Here is a 22,691-nt window from a genome sequence, read left to right on the forward strand (position 1 = left end):
CCACTAATTTTAGTAGGACTATCCGGCTACGCTTGGCACGATTAGTGTTGTGCCAAAAAAGTATTCCAAAAACCCAAAAGCAGTTGACCAGAAATTTAGTCCCACTTTTAAATTAAATAATAATTTANGTCCGGACCGTTCCAGACGATTTTGAGTCTAATAAGCGACTGAACCTTATATCCGTGATTCTTATAAGCGGCGTCTACTGTATTATANCTCCAAAATATTTAGATGTATTCACAATTATACTTCATAACAATCTACTAATATTATTGTAAAAAAATAGCTAGACGAAAGAAAATTAACGATCATTAAAAACAATCTATAAATTCCGTGTTATTAATGAAAACTACATAAAATTTAAACCATATTGAGATGCAGAAATCAAAATTATAACTTGCTAAAAACTATGTCAGTGGATTTTGAAAAAACTCACATCTCGGTCAAAAATCAACAGATTTCAACGAATTTTTAAGGATATCTTTGGATGATCTCTGGACAGATCTTGTAAAAATGTCAGATTTTAAAATGAAAAATACTGACGGTAATAAGTGTTATCGATAAAATTTTTGAACGATCAGTGTACTAAAAACTAAGAGCCCTTTCATCTAAAAAATATATTTGAAATACGGACACTCTTAAATAATTTTTTCAGCATTGGCTAATGCTTCAATGTTTAATATTATATGTTATAAATATTTATTATTAAATAACAACATCGGTGAAATTATTTCTGAGAACATTTACTTGCATTGACTGAAAGATCTTTATCAATATACAAATTAGCAAATCTATTTAAGTTTTCTTGCAACTTAATACAATTATTATGAGTTTTTAATACCAAAATAATTTTAAATCGTCATCTAACATTAAAAATGATAATATTGTTGATATTTTTTCATCCCTTAAAGGATAAACACTTTAAATTTAATTTTCTAAAATCGATTTTAATTTATTACAATTTTCTTGTTACTATTGATGATATTATTCAATATATAATTTTTATTTCAATGGTAAAAAAATGTGTTTTCAAAAACATTATTTTACCAACAAATATATGACATTTTTAAACTAAAATTTTACTTGTTTCAAAGTATTAATTTCATAAAAACTATTATATATAGGTCTTCAATTTATCTTTTTATTTATAACAAATAATATAATATGAATAATCAAATATTAAGATATTCATTTTGTCATATGTTCTTGTATAATAAAATAAAATTTTTATATATATTAAAATGTTTAGTTACTTTAAAGTCTTTTATTTCTTTCATCATTTTCCCATTTAGGAGCCATATTAATGTCGGAGAATCATTTGTTTCTACTTCACATTCTAGTTTTAATTTCTGCCCTGCTCTTGCCATAACATTTGATAATGGCATGATAAATTTTGGCGTTTCTTGTGATTTTTCTATTAGTAAAATTAAAAAATTTATTTGTTCGATAAGAATTTTAGATAAGAAAAACGTTGGAAATAATGTTATATTTATAATGTTTAAAACTAAAAATGTTAAAACCTAATCAAAAAAACTAAAATATTTTATATGAATAAACATAAAATATTGTTAAACATAACACTACGTGTAACACAAAACGATTCCTGTTAAACAAAAAACCCAGCGCAGTGGGGTGGCGGCACAGTGAGGTCGTGGCATAGTTGGGTCCAGTATAGATGATATCTGAAAGTGATTAAAATCACTATCATAAAAAACGCTTCGATGCGAGTCTGTAGATAGTGTTTAATTTAAAAAATAATGGATTACTCCAAAAGTTACATGAATTTTTATGACATTGCTGTCTCAGTCACGGATTGTTTATTATCAATTATGATTATCATTAGATATACTTTCTGTATTGTCAGTTAGTGTATTTATAAACTCATAACAATGTGCCTNAGTTTATAAATACACTAACTGACAATACAGAAAGTATATCTATTGATAATCATAATTGATAATAAACAATCCGTGACTGAGACAGCAATGTCATAAAAATCCAATTAGCTACCTGTATTTACAATCCCATGTGTATTATACATGTATATTAACTCAAAAATTTGAAACTTTAAATGTTTATATCTAATAAGCTAATAAAGTTATATTAAAAATTCAAATGCCATTTACTATTAAATTAAAAACTCAAACATTTTATTAAATTAAAAATATGTGTTACCATTTAAAAAAACAAAGTTGACACCCTAACCAGGCATAAGGGATGATCTTAAAAAGTATTACATAGTTAATAATTCAAGAATAATGTGTAACTAAAGATAATAAAAAAAAAAATGTTTAAATTATTATTATTCTGCAAGTAATTGAGTGGGTTATGATAAAAAAATCACCCTGTATATAAAAGTGTCAGACTTTCCGGAACACTTTCAAAAATTAAGTGTAAAAGTAAATTTTTTGTGAACAAGTTGTCATTTTAAATCCCCATCTATGGGCACATAAAGGGTCAGATTTATAAAAAAAATATATCAAATGAAAGGTAAAGACATCAAGCATCTATAAAAAAAAATATATTGATTCGTTCATTTTTGAAAAAGTTATGACAGTTTTAGCTTCGATGCGAAGCTGAGAAGGTATTAATTTTACTATATGTTTTTTTTTTGTATCTGTTACCACTTTTTCTCAGCTCTCATAGAACCAATTTCTTTCAATGATACGTCAAAAGATCACAAATCGTATCTAGTCGAAGACATTTCCCTCAAAAATTGAAAAAATTTCCCTCGTTCCCCGTAAATAGGGGAAATCACAATTCTTCAACACAATTTTTTTATGAGAAATAATATTTTTTAATAATCCCTTTTTTATTCGACATACTTTATCTTAATCAGGATATTAATAAGGAAATAGCAGATCATGTAGCTTTTGGAATAATCCATCAATTTTTTATAACTAAACACTATCTAAAGATTTGCATCGAAGCGTTTTTTTTTATAGTGATTTTAATCATTATCAGATATCATTATACTTGATCCAACTATGCTACGTCACCACTGTGCCGTGATTCCCCTGTGCTGGGTTTTTTAAATTTGTAATTTTTTTGGAGGTCTCCCCCATTTACGGGGAACGAGGGAAATTTTTTCAAATTTTGAGGGTAATGTCTTCAACTAGATACGATTTTTGATCTTTTGACGTATCATTCAAAAAAATCTGTTCCGTGAGAGCTGAAAAAAAGTGGTAACAGACACAAAAAAAAAAAAATTACATTAAAGTAAAACCAATACCTTTTCAGCTTCGCATCGAAGTTAAAAAATCCTATGCAAGAAAAAGTTAGTTACTTGCCTTAAATTGCATATGGCAGTTAATTATGTTATAAACCCATCTGACGTTAAACCAAAAATGTTAAACAAATAAAATCGTTAAATTGTAAATATTATAACTAATAAAACATTTTTTTTTTATTCCAACCCCTAGGAATAATATTTGTACATACCATTAACTAACAACTTAGAGGAAGTAGAGTCTGAACCAAGTTTATTGGTAGCTACGCATATGTATTTTCCTTTATGATACAAATGTACACGTTCAATTTTTAGCAATGCTTCACCATTATTATAAGTAATTTGATATTTTGGATTATTTTCAATGCACATATCGTCTTTATACCACTGAACTGTAGGCAAAGGATTTCCTTCAGCTTTACATGATAACAAGCATGGTTCTTCTTCGTCAACTATCAAATCAGATAGTAATTTGGTGAAAACTGATGGACACATTTGGCTTTCAGGTTGACATTCTATTAAAAACAATAACATAAAATGTTTAAATTTAATTAAATCCACAAAAAAATTATTATAATTCAGGGTGATTCATTTATGAACCACTTAATTAATCAAAAAAGGAAAATAAAATTGAAGATTTTTTATTTGATTTATTTTAGATACATGTTTTTCTCAATTTATTAATTATTAAGTATTTTTTATATTCATTCCTAATACCTTAATAATTATTTATAAGGGTGTCAACTTTATTTTCTCAAATTACAATACATGTAATTAATTAGTTCATTCAATAGATAATAATCTAATAAAAAAATTAACTGGTGGATAACAACTTTTGCGGCAGTATTTCGAAAGTTATTGATATTTTTATTTCTAAGCGGATTGCAGAGTATGTCTGTGAAATGACCAGTGATAAAAATAATAACAATCGCGTCTGACTTCCAACAAAGATTATAAAATGTAAATAAATTTTTTGATTAATGATAAATCAATCACCTTGTATAGCTTCAATGATAAGTCAAATTAAATTAATTAAATGTTATTAAAGTAATACCTTTTACAGTTAAATAAGCGGATGTTTCACTATAACCGGAATCATTATCAACTCTACACGTGTAACTAGCGGAGTCTTCTACAAATGTTTCTTCAATCGTAAGAATACATAGATTATCAATTATAGTAGTTTGGTAGTCTGGGTTATTTTCAATTGCAATCCCATCTTTAAACCAAGTAACTTTTGAAGGTTTGCTTTCAATACTATATATTTAACGACACAAAATTTACTTATATTGTATAATTGTATGTTCAACAATAAAATAAATTTTTACCTGCATTCTAAAGAAATTTTTTTTCCTTCATTAACTGTACAGTCTTGCAATGGCTTTATTATATTAGGATTTAGTTTAATATTTTCATGAAGTTTCTTTTTTTCGGGTATAGTATTTTTGATTGATTTAGAATTCTGTAATTTAAATATTTCATTAATTTTTCGTAAAATTAAAATTCATCAAGATAGGCTAGATAGTATAAAGCAATTGTTTATTATGTTGCATTAGTACCATATTTGATGTCATAATTTCTTCATGTGCGTTTGCAATTATTTGGTTAACTTCACGTTTATGATCATCCAAATTATCTCCGGATTTAAATTTTTCATCAAATGATTTGAGCTCTTTAAATATCAAAGAAAAAGAATCTAGAAGTTCTTGGTTCTCAGTTACTACTTTAGAAACATCAGTAACATCTTGTTTTCCATAAAGTTCTTCCCCAAGTTTGTATATTTTATTAATTCTTTCTTCCTGTTTTCTATCATTAGGCTTTAAAAATAATTCAATTTCGTTTAACAATATTAAAGCTTCATCTTGTGATTTAACATCAGTTGATTTTTGAACTATATTCATTAATACTCTACTACCTTCATAAATCCATTGTTGCGCCTATAAAAACAAAATAATAAATATGACACAATATCGTTATTGCTTTTTTACAAAGTAAATTTACTTCTTCTATCAACGAAAAGTATTGAACACACACATCTATGTGAATCCTGCTCTCTGCTACTTGCGACTGAAATGTATCCCATTTACTTTTCAATTGACTCAATTCCTTTTTTATATGTTCAGACTTAGTATGATCGAAACTCATCAACGAATTAGCAGCACTAATAAATGTTTCAATTCTCTGTTCTAAAAGCTAAACAATTTTATACATGTATACGACTAATGAATTAAGTTATAATTTAATTTAAAATTATTTCCTATAATATTATCTAAATAACTAACCAATATCGTTTTTTCAAAGTAATGAAAAGCAAGTGACGCTGATTTAGCAGAAGCTAAATTTGAACCGTATTGTCCTTTGGTAGAAGCAAGTTGTTGAGATAAATCATTTAAATTGTTGTTTATCTGAATTAAATCATTGTCAAACTGACTCAATTGCTGCTGTTGTTCAATTTTTTGACAATATATTTCACACGATTGGTCCCATACATTCCTTTCATTTTCCATGAGACAACGCACAACATACATGTCTTGTTCAGCCGATTTTTGAGGTTCCTATAATAATAAATTATAAATATCATAATTTATCGATGAAGATTAACTTTTTAATTTAATATTACCTGTTGCTTAATTTTATCCATTAGGCGTATATTTTCTGCATAAACTGTTTTAAAATTGTCAAGCACAGTTTGTCGTGACTTGTTATGACTTTTATACAATTCTTCAACTTCATCCAACTTTAAATTTATTATTTCAGTTTGTCGACTTTTCTCAGCATCACATACAGTATTATGGAACTATAATGACACAATACATAAAATCTTTAGTATCTTTGAACACTATCAACTTATCTTAATGTTTGAAATTTAAAACAAAAATACTATAGAATACCTTTTGTAATGAGTTAAAAAATGACAAAAACATTTCTAAAAGATTTTGGTATTCAGTAGTGATACTAATAAGACGACTATGAAGTTCTTTTAATCTTGGTGGAATGGAAATATTCTCTCCTTGTACATTTCCTATTTAATAAATAAAAATAAATTAAACAATTTAAAATTTTATTTTATACATTTTGTAAAATAATAATTATATCACCTTTTCCGATCAACTCTTCTGCTGTTCTAACTCTAGTTTCAATTTCATCTTGAGCTCTTTGAACTTCAGGTAATATATTATTTAATTTGTTTTCTACTTCTAAAATATGTCGATCTACTGTCAACGGTTCTGTTTTTAGGATGGGATAAAGCTGAGTTTCCAACTTAGATACCCAGTCAACAGTCTAAAAAAAACCAACTTATAATCAAAATATATAATACTCATTGAAAATAATAAACTTTTATTTATTAACATAAGGTTATGTAATATTTTCATATAATATCATTTTATTTCTGCAAATCTTATAATAAAGCTCTTGACGTATTAAAACAACTTATTTCATTTGTTTATGGCATTCGTCCAGCAAGTGATAGAGTACGTTTAAATTTAAAAGTTTTAAGGGATTTAACCAAGGTTATTCAAAGTTTTTAATAACCATTATAATCACGTTTCAATCTAATATATATATATATATATATATATATACTTCAAAGCACTGTTTTTAGTAAACTTTAAAATTTTTAATTATCTTAAAACTAAAATATCTACAAAGATATTTTTAGCTAACGATTTAAATGCTTCAATAATTATAGTGTAAAATATGATATTCTCAAAAATGAAATTTAAAAATAAAAATTTAATTTACTTTTAAATGTTGAATTACAATTTTCAGTAACCACTTGATTATTAGTTTTTATTGAGTTATTATTTAAGCTTCTACAAGAAGAATTGAAGAAACTGTTTTATAGTTTAAAGAAATAAAATTAGTGTATTTCTTTTAATATTTGTTTATTTATAGTAAGGTTTTAACTCGAAAATAAAAACGAAATTTTTTTAATAAACAAAATTTTTAGATAACTTGTTCTTAAGTTGTCCAAAATAAAAAGAAATATGGAATCAATACTCGAGAAACGTAAAAACAAAATATGATATTTATAAAAGAGAAAGTATTAAAATTAATGAAAAATAAAATAAGGGGCGTATAGTATGAAAAATAAAACATTTTATGTATAACATTCAATATTATGTTTATTATGTTATGTTATTATGTATTTATGAATAAAAATTGCCACACTGAATTACGAAATATTTGACATTATTCTAATAATAACATTTATCTAAGCCAGTAATTTATAAAACATGGAAATTAAGAGAAAAAATAGAATAATTGAAGAATTAACTAACAAAGAATAAATCAGATCATGATATCAAATAGTATTGTGTGTAATATAAAAAAATAATATATATTATACATTTAACTTCAGTTTCAGTATTTATTTACAAATAATATCCAATGCGTCAAATTGTTTAGTGTCTTTTTACCTTACTGCTCTCGCACATGTTTTCTTTCCAAAGCACCTTATCCAATTTGTTTTCGGCTAACGTCCGTTGCCAACTCTCCCAAACGGAAGTAGTTTTGGTTTTTCTATCCGCAAACAAATCGAGCACTGATTTTATTCTTTCTTGAGCCACGTCTATCTTAAGATGAACGTCTTCAGTCTATAACAGGCAGCAACAGTTACTATATTAAACAGCCATGGCGAGACGTTGCTTCCTATTTTAGGATAGTTGCCAGACATGGGCCCCTACCATAACTAACAAAACTAATTAAAATCAAAAATTTGAAATATAAAACCGTTTAAGCACAAGTCAATTAACTGAAATATACTTAAGTAGTTCATTTTAACTTATTTCAATGTAACAAATTATTTATGTTGTTAAATTCCGATATTTCAATGAAAATTATTGATCAGGAATAATCAAATAATTATAATTATTTATTATTTTACACTATTTACGAATGCCTTAGAGATGTCTTACATAAAACAAAACAAAAAATTAGTAAAAAATAGAATTTAAAAAAAATAAAATTTTGTAATGTAGACGAATGAAACAATAACTAACTAAATAGGGGTATATTTTTTGAATTACTGCCTTATTCGTTGCGCCTAGCAATATTTTAACTAATTTATAGATAGTAATCAATAGATAAAATTTATAGATAGTAAAATTAAATCATTCACAAAAACTTTATTCATAAAAGAGTAATTGAATTATCTGTTAAATTTAAAGTTAGTATAATCATAAATTTATATTTATATATTTTATGATATCAAAAGATTGTTGCTATAGTAAAAAAAGAAGGCTAATAAGTCAGAATACACAACAAAATAAGTTGACTATCATTGCTGAAAATTTGTAAAAGTCCTCTACATTTTTTCAAATTGACTAACAAAATGTTCTGGCCTCAGTACAACTACGACAACTTTTATATACCTTTTAATTTAACTGAAACAAAATTATTACGTCATTTGAAAAGCATTACATAATTAATCAGTTTCAAGCCATAACTACAAAAGCCAATTTCTAAGAGTTCTAATTAGTGTAACACAGACACTGCCAAAAGACGTATGAAAAAAATAAACAAAAATTTTAACTGGCCTTACTTTTTATATTATTTTTAAAATATCCTTAATAGAAATGTTCATAAAATAAAAATAGTTAAAAACTCTCATTTTACTTCATATTAGTTTAAATTTATAGTAAACAAATAATAAACACATACTAAAATTATTCTCACACTAACTCAAACAAGAAAAATTAATATTTAAGTGAAAATAATTTAGTCTAGTTGCGTTTATAGAACACATCATCTTATATTATTTGATAAATTTTCTAACAAATTAATCTTTATAGTACGTATTAAAAAAGTATTATTAGAGTCTAATGACGTTACTAGGGTTTCATTTAGGGCGATATACATAAAAATTAAGATATTCCCTTTAAAAGAAAAATATAAATTGTGTCTTCACAATGTATTTATTTTTATCTTGAGCGGAAGAAATAATACCCTAATTCCTCCCCCACAATTACATTAACAGTCAATGTCCTTTTCATTTCATTGGTTTCTATAATAACTGATACATTAATATGAGATGATAATTATTTTTACTATGACAGTTTCAATAGTAATTTACAAGCTTGTGTTGATCAAAATTTCATCTAGATAATTATTCATGTAAATAATTAATTTAATTTTGAACATTTTTGGAAAAAAAAGTTTAGATTTGAAATGTTTAAGTTTTATACTTAAAAAATGAATAAAGTTATGTTAAAAATTCAAATGTCATTTACTATTAAAATAAAACTTCAAACAATTTTTCAATTCAAAATATATTTCTCATTTGAAAAAACAAAGTAAACTCCTTTACAAGGCATTAATATATGAAATTAAAAAGTATTACATCGCTAATAATTTAAGAACAACTTGTTATACTAAAGATATCAAAAAAAAAAATGTTTATTTTATTTAGATGATAATATAATTTAACTAACTTGAGAGCATTGATGTAAACATTTATCTCCGGTATTATTTAGCTGAGCATATAATTGCATGATATTTGTCCATTGTTTATTTCCAGTATCTAAATTTTGATCAGTAATATCGTATTTTCCTATCATTTCATCCAAATTAGAAAATTCTACATCAAGATTTTCAGCTATAGAAAAAAATTTCACAAAAAGCTCAGCTAAATTTATCCTCCAACTTAATATTCTATCCAAATAAGTCCAGTGATCTTTTAACGTAGAAGATTTATTTTCCAATTCCACTCTAGTTTCGACATCAATGAATGTTAAAGGCGGTAAACTAGTAGAACTTACTAAAGCATTAATGTCAATTCCTTTTGTCTAAAACATAAAATGTGTATTAGTACATTGTAATGATCAGGGCTCATAATTTATAGCATTTACATATTTTTTGATAGGTAAACTACACATTTGTTTCAAAAATTCAATAAGCTATATTCTAAATTTTATATTGCATAATTTTGTTGTAAATAGCATTTAAAAATTCTATTTTGATTTATTTGTGTGTTTGGCGCTATTTTAGAATTGCAAATAAAAAAAATTTCGCAAGTATATTACAAAAATAGTTTTTGTTTTTATTTGTATAACTAATGTATCAAGAAAAATTGTAATAAGTAACATATGATCCTCAGCACCCCATGGCTTAGGTGGAGAGTAATTAATTAAAATGTATCCAATTAAAAGAACGATTAAAATAGTTTCAATATATTCCTGTTTGCTTCCATAACTCGGTAGCACCATTGATAAGAAAACACTTAATCTAATTATAGCGGGTATGGTTAAAATTTTTATAGATTTTTAAAATTTCAACATCATTATTTCCTTAAAAAAAACAAATCATTAGTCCATAATATTTAATAGTTTTTTCTGTTTTTCATACGGTTAGGTCACGTTTTCGTGTTAATAGTTTTGAATCAAGTGAACTATTTTTACAATGCCTAAAATGACAATCAAATTTACGAATTTGGTGAAGATACATTTATAACTGACTCATTTGTATTATTGTATAAATTGTCTGGTATTAAAATAAATTATGAAAACAATTTACTATAGCCCAATATTTAAAAACCGAAATTCATATTAAGGCTAATAGCTACTTTGAGTTTTTGAATTCAGCATATAAGACACATAAGACTAGATATTTTAGTATCTAATCTTATTACTTATATCTTTACTTACGTACTTTAGACTAGATAAATCTAGATAAAAATAAAACCAATTTATTTGGGAACCTGTGATATTATTTTGTTATAATATAAATATATATATTATTATAAATAAATGATTAAACTCACTCTTAAATCATTAAGTATTTTTTTATGAGTATTTAAAAACTCTCTTGATTCTTTTAAATTTGTAGTCATGGAATTGTGCTCATTTAAAAATGTTTCTGCTGAACTAACCAACCAAGAGAAAATCTAGAAATATTAATTTTATATATAATGAACACTAAATTTTGATGAATCCTTGTATATTTCATCATGCATTATTAAAGCATATTTCTTTTTCATTGTGATTATACATTTAAAGCAAATCTAATTTGGAACTTATTTATTATATATTTAAATTTTTTTTAAACTATTTTTTTATTATGGAGTACTGCAACAAGCAAGAATTTATTTTATGTATATAATAAAATACATTCTCCAAAATGTTGACAATTTTCTTTTATCTCATTCTACAAGAATATTCAATAAATACTATCAAAACTCATGGCTATTTACGTCACTGATTCAAGATATCTTGATCTTAAGGGTCCCATAGTAAGAATCTTAAGGAGCCCTTTCAACTTATAGCTATCTCGTTATGAATTTTAATAGTCAATTTTTTAAAGTGCATATTTCCAAATTCTACTATTATTACAAACAAAAATTAGCGATCCCAAATTGTAACTTTACTACCTTAACCACTAATTACATCAATGACTGATTTTACATGATATAAATATCATGTAAAATGTTTATATCATATAACCAATAAAGCACAGTATCTTTTTTAACTATAACACCTACAATATCTTTAAAAATATAAAAAATATTACGATTTTTTTTCCAGAATAGTATTCTACAATCTATAATTTTCAGAAAAAATTTGGTCTCTCTCTTTATCTCCAAAAATTTTATCAACTTGAATTGAAAAATATATGCATATTTGTTAGAATTTTCTTTAAGTACCCTGGGAATACTTTTTTAAATTTTTATCTTAATAATAATTATTAATGAATCTAAATCACGCAATTTATATAGTCTTTAAAATTCAAGTACTTTGAGGGATGTACATTTGTACTAAATACGAACCATTTAGTATAAAAATTATTTTTTCAAGTGTAATTTATTACATATTTAGAAATACTTTGAAAAAAAAGAGAATTTTACAGTACAAAATGTGAGTATTTAAATTTTTTGGACATCAAGTTTGAATCTCTTGGGCAGAGTAATATATTTTATTTAATAAATAAAATATAAAATGATTTTGAAATTTAATATAATGATTCAAAAAATTATTCTATTTAAATATGCATGTATGTTTAACCAAATTACAAACTAGAAAACGATCTATCGAAGAAAATGACTTTTCGAAAATAACTTTTAAAAAATATTAGCATTTTTATAATAAGATGGCAGGAATAGTACGGTTTATTAATAACTAGATATTAAAATAAACAAACCCACACTTCACCTCCAGTCTTCATATTAAAGAGTTAATTATATATAATACATTTAAAAAGCCCAGCACAGTGGGGACTTGGCATAGTTGGGTCAAGTATAATGATATCTGACAGTGATTAAAATCACTATCATAAGTAACACATTGATGCATATTTGTAGATAGTGTTTCATTAAAAAAATTAATGGATTACTCCAAAAGCTACATGATCTCCTATTTCATTATTTATGTTCTGATTACAATCTTCTATGTTCTGATATATATATATATATATATATTACACTTATAAATCATAAAACTTATATAATAAATATATATATAAAGGGAAATGGTTTTATTTAAAAAAAAAAGTATGTCGAATGAAAGAGATATATAAATAGCATTTATCTTAAAAAAATTGTATTGATCCCATACATTTTTCAAAAAGTTATAGCGTTATAAAGTTAAAAATGTAAAATATAAAATCGAGAATTTTAAAACAAAAATAGCATACAGTAGCCATTTTTACCGCGAAGACAAAACAATGTTGATCAAATTTTAAGAGAAAAATAAGTGTATAGGAACAAATTTTTCTCGACATTTTTAGAACGTAGTTTATTATTACTTCCAAAAACTACTATTATAAATTCATTTTTAAAGATATTGCATGAGTTATGCTTAGCAATCACTATATTATATTTTAGATTATATTGAAATAGATTTAAAAAAAAATAATTCATATTATTAATACACTTAATTAGGTTTTTCATATTTTTTTATATGTATTTACTGCATTGTAATTTTCTGAGAACGTTGTTACCGCTTCTGAGGATTCAATATATTTATCATGATCTTTCATAAGAATAGATAGTATGAGTTGCTTTTTCCTTTCTAATTCATCTACCACTTTTTTAACTCCCTAAAATTATAATAAGCAAAATTAATCAATTGATTAAAAATAAAACTATAATACAGACACGTAAATAAAATATTATTTAAACCTTTGCTAGCGGAACTTCTCTAAGTAATAAATTTCCATCCTGAATAACCGAAGCTCCAGTTCTTTTTACGGTTTCTGTTACATAATTTGCTTTTGATGATTGGTTTTCATCAGAAGAATCTTGAAGTATAGTATCCCATGCTCCAAGTACCTAAACATATTTAATATCATATTAACTGTCCGACTATTAAGAGTTAAAACATAAGAAGCAATCAAAGCAAAATCATCAAAATCATAATGATTATTGGATACTTTAGTATTTAAAAAAATAGACTATATCTAAAATTTGTGATAAAAATGAATTTTAATAAAAATACTCAATCATATAGTTTATAAAAAACTTGAGCTCCTCAATATTCGAGAATTGAAATTCGAGAAAATAAAAAAGTTTTTCATTATTTATTAGCAAAAAACAAGTAAAAATTATTAAAGCAGTAATATAAAAAAACGGTATTATAATGAGGTCGCAGCACAGTGGAGACGTGCTATAGTTGGCACAAGTATAGACGATATCTGACAGTTATAAAAATCACTATTATAAGAAACGTTTCAATGAGAATCTGTAGATAGTATTGAATTTTAAGAAATTGGTAGATTATTTCAAAAGCAGAATGAACCCCTTAAATTCTCTTAAATTTCTTAGAATAAATTTCCTTATTTATATCCTGATTAGTGGTTCTTTGATTTAAATGTATAATATATGAATAAATATTTATTTAACATATTTTTAATGTACATATATTTAATATTTATTTTATTTTGAATATATTTATTTACTTTTTCTTTTTTATATGTATAAAAATTTAAAGGGCTTGATGCAATACTTTTCAAAAAAAATGTTTAATACTTATAAATAAATACACTGGACTACATGTATATTAATTTAAATTAACCTTTCTTAAGGAAATAAAATTACTAAATTAGTATTAATTGTAATTAATAATAACTGAATATTAATTATTAATAAGAACATAAAATAAAAAATTTAATTTGATCATCTATGAATCAAAATTAATTTCACTTATTTTTATACTATTAAGAAAAACCTAATTGAAAGACACTAGTGTTACCGTTTCGGCAAGCGTTTGTCACATTCGTGGTTCAATAAAATTTGCAATATAAACTGTTTCAAATTTTATGTTATTTTTTTCGTCTTAAAAGAAAAAAAAGGAAATATGTTTAACTTTATATTCTATGTCAAATAGAATTATAATTAAAATTATAAATCTATTAAAATTATAAAGATTTAAAATTAAAACACAATACCAAGAATTTTAACACAAAAATAGCATATTTTTGAATATGATATCCATATTCACTATACCTTGAATTTCTTTTTTTTTCATAGTTAAGTATACTATATAAGCTTTAATTTAAGATTAAATAAAAGTGTCAATATTTTCAGAACATTTTCAAAACTTAAGTTGAAAAAATTAAATTTTTGTGCAGAAGTTGCTATTTTGAATCCTCCCTTGTGGGCAGATTAATGGTCAGATTTTCAAAAAATTATATCAAATGAAAAGAAAATATCTAAGGTTTTAATATAAAAAAGAATTATTTTGATTTGTTCATTTTTTAATAAGTCAGTGTAATTTTTAGAGAAAAAAATGTCAAAATTTACCAATTTTATAAATTGTAATTTTCGGCGGATTTTATTTACGCGTCATTTACGGGGAACGTGAGCAAGATTTTCAATTTTTGAGGATGTCTTTAACTAGATACAATTTCTAATCTTTTGACGTATGGTAAAGAAAAATCGGTCCAGTGACAGACACAAAAAAAATAATAATAAAAAAATTAACACATCATGGTAAAATTAATATTGTCTCAGTTTCGCATCGAAGCTAAAATATAATAAAAAATTATGTCTTAGCAAATAGAAAACTGTAAAGTAAATAAAATTATAGTAAGTTGCAAATATAAAAATTAAAGAAATATGTTACAAAAAATATTCGTCATATAATATTTATAAAAAAAAATAAAACTTCATAAAAAAAATTCTATTAATAATTACTTTTTCAGCACATTTGAAGAAATGTATTGCAGAATCTAATAAACGTTCTCTATTACTGAGTTCTTCTAAGTATTCTGTTGCTGTTTCTAACAACTTATAAGCTTTAAACTTATAATCTTCCTCCATATAGCCTTTAGTCAAAACAAGTTGCTCGGTAGCTTTTACTACTCTTAATGCTTGATCTCTTATATCTTTTGCTTCTATAATTAGATTTTCGTTTACTTCAGTAAGTTTTAAACATTCATATTCAGAATCTCCCAGAGAATTTTTGACTTTTTCTAACGAACTATATCTCTCTAATATTATATTTTCAAGTAAATTTAAATCAATGACTAGTAAAGATATAGTTAAACGTTTTTCGAGCATTGTTTTTCGCTCATGACAATCAATATCAATTGATTGACGATTATCGTGGAGTTTTTCTAACCAATGCTCTACTTGAGATATAGCTAAAAAATATAAATATAACATTACTGTTTATGATTATTGGCTACTATTGCACTAAACAGGATGAGTCTTTTATCATAAATATCTTAATTAATCAAATAGAAAAATAATTTAGATAATGTTTTTTTTTTTTGGTTTCTTTTAGTTATACATTTTATTTTTCAATTTTATACCTAAGGGGAAAGAATTGAGGCCAATAAATTTCTATTGATAAAATATCAACATCCGCATCTACCTCCAACCATTAATTTAAATTATTTATATTGTCGTTTAAACAAAAAGTATTAACACCCTTATATGATATAAAAAATGAATAAAAAATGATTTTATTAATTTATAAATCAAGAAAGGTTTGTAACAAAGAGTAAACAAAAAAACATTATCAATATTATTTTTATTTTTTGATTAAATAAGTGATTTATGATAAAAGTGTCACCTGTATAATTTGACTTTTAATAAATAAGAAAAGTTAATCTATAATATTACAATATTATTATTACACAGTAATTACTTGTTCTTTCCTTTCTTATGAACAATATTTATAGTTAAAAAACATAAAAGGTAAATCAACTAACCTAATGACGTAGAATGTTGATTGTAACCTGGTCTAGAATCTAGAGTTCCTTTGGTATAAATTTCTTTTAAGAAGTCTAATAACTGTGTTCCATTGCCTAGTGTAACCATCAAAGTCTCCAAAACTGACTTTCTTACTTCATTTATTTGATCTAGATGATTTTTAATTGCTTCGACATTAGTTGGTAGGTAACTATGACAAAGCATTTCTAATGCTCTAATGCGTTGCATACACAGTTCTGCTTGCCTGAATTTTTTTTTTTTTGTAAAAAATGTTCACAAAATAATGTTAAAATTCACCCTCACCTATGATATTCAACATTTAAATGCAACAAAAATCCTCTATTTTGGAGTATATCATTTACATCCTTCCAAGCAATTCCTAAAGAATCTGCCATAGCGGCATAAACTTCTGGTTGAACATTCTGAGTGGCTATTAGATGATCGGTTTTTTTCAAAAGTTCACTAACTGGGCTTTGTTTTCCCTATTTGCATATCAAAATAATAATATCAAATTATAATTTAATATTATACACAAATTATATTATTCTAAATAATAATTATTATTTTGAAAAAAAAAAATTTTGTGTTTAAAAATATCTGAAATGTATATTCAATCTACATAATCTCGTGTATGTAGTTTTAGCTTGTGAAAGAGAACAAATTATAAAACTATGAGTCAAGGCTACAATTACAAAGTCAGTTAAGACCATAAATGGTATGAATATAAATCACACTAAGACAATATTATAATGAGCTTAACCGATATTTTTAATAATCCTCAAAGTTAATAATTAGCATCACAAATTTGAAATCTTTGAAAATTGTCCGTAAAAAAATTTCTGATAAAATTCTGGATAAATTAATTTTTTTAATAAAATTAATGATTTTTAAATCATTTATTTTATCAAGAAATATCATAATTAATTTAATATACAATCTTTAAAAGAATAATAATGTTATGAATATTATTCTTTATATTAATCTTTCTTATATATTTAATTATAAAATTTATAGGGAGGGACGGGACAAGAGGACACGCTTAAGTTCTTATTAAATCTTTTCGAGTAATTACTCAAATACTTGGAATTTGGTAGAAATACTTTTTGAGATAACATAAACATTGATTTAAAGATTAATAGTTAATATATTTATTTTAAATTATTTCTATTTAAATTTAAAAGTACTTTTCTTAATTTTGGATAAGACCTCTAAATCCGGTCAGTTTGCACACCCAAAGAAAAACCTCAATCAAAATTGAAAGAGAAATTTTATCAAGGGTTTATGATAATGTTTTATTAATACGAACAAAATAACTATTCTTATAAATAATTATTGTTCAAGACAAGAAAAAAAAATATCATATTGATAAATATATCATTGATTCAATAGTAATGATATATTTATCAAATTGAACAATGAATTTATTATATAGATCGAGGTTTTTCTCTGGGTGCATATATGCGTTATATTTCTAACTGTTAAATCAAGCATAAATAAACTTATCAAGTTAGTAGTAAATAAAATTTTTATTATAGCATTCAAAAATTGTTGCTTAATTATTATATTTATANTAAAATTTTTATTATAGCATTCAAAAATTGTTGCTTAATTATTAATAACAGAAACCAAACCTGAATTTTTTCCAACACGCGCTCGTGTTCCGTTTGTAAATTTAAAGCTTCTTCTAACGTTTCCCCTAATAATGTCAATTCTGGACATAATTCTAGAACCTTCAATTCTAAAACATCCCTACTCTATAAAATAAAGGTATAATTTAATAAAACAAATAAATAAATCGTACATATATTTATATTACAGTTTCTTTGTTTAAATTTTTATTTTACCAATTACTTTTAATTAAAATTAAAATTTTGGTGTCTCTCATTGTTTATTATGAACTAAAAAAAGTTGAGTCCCATATTTTTATAATAATAACACTCAATAAATAAGTAAAATGGATATTTTGTTAATCCATAATCGACTTTTGCTACCTAGTAGTTAATAACTCTTCAAAACAGAATTGCTCTTTGTTTATATTAACATGCTTAATTTAATTTGGAATATATATATATATATATTAATCTGAATCTGAATCTAATTATATTGTATTTTTTTGACATGCATTTCAAACAACATATGTTGAACACAAATGTATACACATTTTTAAAACACTTGAAATAGTCATTTTAATAATAAAAATGCATATGCAATTAGACAGTCGTGTAATCAAAGCTTTATTTAAATTTTTTTTACTCAAAAATTATTTTTATTACTCTGTAATTCTGTCAACTTTGACTATTTTTTGTATAATATAATTGGAAAAGGTTATAATATATGAAAGTAATTTAATCTAAAATAAAATAAAGAATTATATATTAGAATATTAAATAAGTATAGGATTTCTTCTTAAATTATTCTTTATAATTAGCAACATTATTTTTGAAATAAGTTTAATACATTGCTTAAAATAAAAAAAATTAACTTAGATACTTGTTACTATTATTCCTTATAATAGTAAATTATTCTATTCCAGTAAAAATACAGATATCAGCTTAGTTTCCTAAATGATAAATATATTAATTATTTTATTTTTTTCAAATGTTTTTAAAAGATTGTGACTACTACCACGATATGCATACAACAAATTCAGAGCAATTTGATCACGATTCAATGTTTAAAGAAAAACAACACGTTTTCATTTACATTATTTATTCGACATAAGCCAGACTTAAAAATACGTCATGGTTAATTATAGCTATATTCGAACAACAGATATACATTAAACAACAAAAATAGCAATGTTTATATTAATAAGCCTTTTTAGTAAAGATCATTGTAAAAAGTCTTAAAAACCACCAGATAGCCTTTTTTAAAATCACAAATAGAAACTTTCATACCAAAAATTATTTTCTATTTGTATTAAAAATTTGTCATTGAAACACCACCTATATAAAGGCATAATGAATGAACTATTCAAATTACTTTTTTGCTAGTAGTAAATCGATTTTTACTCAAAAACAACCAAGTAGCATTGTAATAATATCTCTAGACCGCATATGTAAGTACAGAGGTAATCCATTACCATACAATATGGCTTTGAGCCATATGTTCCGCATACGCGAGTATAAAAAAGAATTCTCAACTCAAATGTAAACAACAGATTTGACCTAGTAAACGGGTTATAATAATTTTATTGTTTTTATTACAAAAACGTTCAAATAAGTCAATGAACTTAAAACAATGCCCACTAATTATATTTTATGCAGGTTCCTTTTTGAACACTTATGAAGTTTTATCAAAAATAACTACACCAATAACTAAATACAAGCAAACATATATTTAATATTTGACACTTAAAATAGTATATTATTATAATAATACATATTATAATATTATATTAAACAAATAATAACCCTCTTAATTAATTTTACTTTTGTGCTGAACATATTTTGTAATCGTAAAAATATTACTTAGTATCATTATAAAAAAAATTTAATCTCATATAATTATACATATTAAATTCTAAGTCGATAACACAGCTACACCGTAAAAAAAAGTATTGCAGTAGCAATATAAAGATAATATATGACAAAGGGTATAGATTTGCATCAACGTTTGAAACGTTTTTAGAGTGATATAGTTATAATCTTTATAAAACACAAATGACGATAAACTGCAAAACAAAAAAAATAATTATATCAATAAGTTTTGCATTAAAAGAATATTAAAAAAACAAAAACATCAAGTGTAAATAATATTTTATTAAATTGCCCTAAAAACGTAACAACGCGTTGTCATTCATGCTAGAGCAATGTGGCGACCTAAGTCCCGTTAAAAAGAATATTGTCTTTACTGTAACTAGAGATTACCAAACATGGAGGACCCGACGGCGGCAATCTTTTAAGTCTAACTACTTCGATAATCTGTTACTGGTTAATTTTTTCTACATGTCTTGGAGTTTTATTTTTCAATTGTAGTCTCTTATACTTAATTCCTGTCCATTTTAAAATATCTGTTAATATTTACTCCAATGTAACATACTACTATCAATCAAATACTATAGTCAATTATATTTTGTAAACTATTAGTATTTTATTTTACAACTAATTATTTTAGGTCATAGGTTTAAAGACAAAAGTGCAAGAAAGTATGAATAATGTACGTTCAATTCATATAGAATAAACTGATGTTTATTTACTTAAGTTATAAAAATATATTAAACAGAATTATGCGACATCTCTTAATTTTATTTTTATTATATAAAAATGGTTTGAATTGAGTTTCGTGAGATATATTCAACAACTTCACGTGCATGATGGTTGAAAATTGGCTAAATTTGATAGTTTTTTAGTTTTGGTTAATATCTTACTAACAAAAGCTTTGAATGAAAAAATATATTTATATAAAAATTCTTGATCTAAACATTTTCTATAAAAAATATTCTACAAAAATTCTTGTAAGTTAATTATTTTTTCTTCAGAACGAAAGGAAAAAATTGAATAACTCGACATATCAAACAATTACAACGATATTTAATTAAATATGGCTAACTGCTAATAATACCAAAAATATTTTCATTTAAAAATGTATTAAAAATAAATTATTTAGAAATAAATATAATTTATTATAAGTTAATAAGTATACAAAGATGACTACAAAAGTATTTGTTTAAAAAATTTATATCCATACGCGTATAAACATCTAATTCAATTATGGCTAATATTTCCCAATGATTTTTATTGTATTTTATTATACATTGTCTCATAATAAAATTATTATGAACATTTTTTTCGTACCCTTCGTACGGACACTAGGTTATTTGATAAATATTGTTGGAACATTTGAACAAGTTCAAATACTTTGATAATATGGAAAAATTATTACTCTATATATACACAGTTGATAATGCAATAAATAATTTTCTGAATAATATATATTAACAAACTATTTATATCGATTTACTTTACTTATACATGTTTCAATAATTATATAAACAATAACAATGATTTATTTATAGTCCAATAATAAATCGACAAGACTAATGAAATTAATTGCATAACTATAAATTTGTGATTTATTTATAAGATTTATTCCTTATGTTAGTAAAATTGTTAAGATAACTTAATGTCGCCAACTTTAATTATTATTTTTTTAATAAATTATATCATAAACGAAATATGAAGAACATAAATTATCACCATGATTAAAATTGTATTCAGTTCTTAAAACTACTCACATGAATGTCAAGAACTGTATTTGTCTAATTAGATATATATTATCATCAAGATTGAACAATTATTTTAACTTATTTTAATAAATAAGAAAAGGTATAATATATAAGTAGGAAAAAAATAATTGAAAATTATTTTAACTATTTTTATATATTAATAATACAGTGTAACGAGTACACTTTTTTTACATTAATTGTTTTATTATAGATAATTCCAAATGATTCTAAAAATTGTAGTATATAAAATTAATATTACAAACATGCTTATATTTTTTATTAACATAGCACGTGTATTCGTACATATAATAGCACTCCATTAAGTCATATTCGTTCATTGACAAAGTCCACATCGGAACAACCAATTCAAATTTTCTAAGACATTAAATTCTACAAACTAATAACTTATACAAACTTCTACAATATTATTACTATATTTTGGTCTCTTAAAATAAATTATAACATAATTTTTCAATTAAATTTAAATTATAAATTACGTATAAATGTAATTAACACAATACTTAATAATAAAAAATTTTCACATAACTCGTAAATGAAAATTTATGTATATAAATAAGGATAAAACGTTATGAACAACGTTTTAATAATGTTTAAAACGAAAAATGTTCGATACCAATAAACGTAGAGTATCGTTAAAAATAACAGTAGTTATAACGTAAAATAGTTCATATTAAAACAAAAATTAACTTTTTTCATACGTTATACTTAAAAAATACTCTATGTAAGAAATAAGTAGTCATTTGTCCCTTATTTAAACTGTTTATGCAGTAGATTACGTTTTGATTCCTTATTAACGTTAAAAATAAAAATATAGTAAAATTAAAACGATAAATTACAATAATTGAATAACTATTAATATACAAAATTTTGAAGTAAAAATTATTTAACATTTAAATTTTGAATAACGTAAAACTCAGTTTAAAGATAATGTTTTTAAAAATTAAACGCAAAAAAAAATTTTAATCCGACCTCTGAATAAAAATGTTTTGATTTATTTTAGTTATTATGAAATTTAAATTATTCGTGTTAATTATAAATAATAAATCATAAATGTATAGTTAAAA

At 23.9% G+C, this 22,691-nt stretch overlaps 1 protein-coding gene across 7 annotated transcripts in view; it reads right to left on the minus strand.

Annotated features, from left to right (window-relative positions):
- Positions 1–22,691, minus strand: part of LOC126904246 (muscle M-line assembly protein unc-89) — a 43,625-nt gene that overhangs the window by 9,158 nt on the left and 11,776 nt on the right. For all 7 annotated transcript variants that reach the window (XR_007703699.1, XM_050683121.1, XM_050683117.1 and 4 more), the window contains 19 exons: positions 18,011–18,133; positions 16,683–16,861; positions 16,379–16,623; positions 15,357–15,805; positions 13,344–13,493; positions 13,133–13,261; positions 10,992–11,114; positions 9,664–10,017; positions 7,651–7,827; positions 6,328–6,511; positions 6,121–6,251; positions 5,850–6,026; positions 5,512–5,784; positions 5,231–5,422; positions 4,789–5,166; positions 4,558–4,691; positions 4,284–4,486; positions 3,442–3,744; positions 1,254–1,414 (listed from right to left, as the gene is read on the minus strand). Coding sequence is in view for 6 of the 7 variants with exons in the window: in XM_050683121.1 (XP_050539078.1) it covers positions 1,254–1,414; positions 3,442–3,744; positions 4,284–4,486; positions 4,558–4,691; positions 4,789–5,166; positions 5,231–5,422; positions 5,512–5,784; positions 5,850–6,026; positions 6,121–6,251; positions 6,328–6,511; positions 7,651–7,827; positions 9,664–10,017; positions 10,992–11,114; positions 13,133–13,261; positions 13,344–13,493; positions 15,357–15,805; positions 16,379–16,623; positions 16,683–16,861; positions 18,011–18,133 (4,065 nt within the window). In the remaining variant the exon portion in view is untranslated. The remainder of the gene's footprint in view (positions 1–1,253; positions 1,415–3,441; positions 3,745–4,283; positions 4,487–4,557; positions 4,692–4,788; positions 5,167–5,230; positions 5,423–5,511; positions 5,785–5,849; positions 6,027–6,120; positions 6,252–6,327; positions 6,512–7,650; positions 7,828–9,663; positions 10,018–10,991; positions 11,115–13,132; positions 13,262–13,343; positions 13,494–15,356; positions 15,806–16,378; positions 16,624–16,682; positions 16,862–18,010; positions 18,134–22,691) is intronic.

The sequence above is a fragment of the Daktulosphaira vitifoliae genome, unplaced genomic scaffold, assembly GCF_025091365.1.
Source record: "Daktulosphaira vitifoliae isolate Bord-2020 unplaced genomic scaffold, ASM2509136v1 Scaffold_4, whole genome shotgun sequence".
In the NCBI taxonomy this organism is placed as follows: domain Eukaryota; kingdom Metazoa; phylum Arthropoda; class Insecta; order Hemiptera; family Phylloxeridae; genus Daktulosphaira; species Daktulosphaira vitifoliae.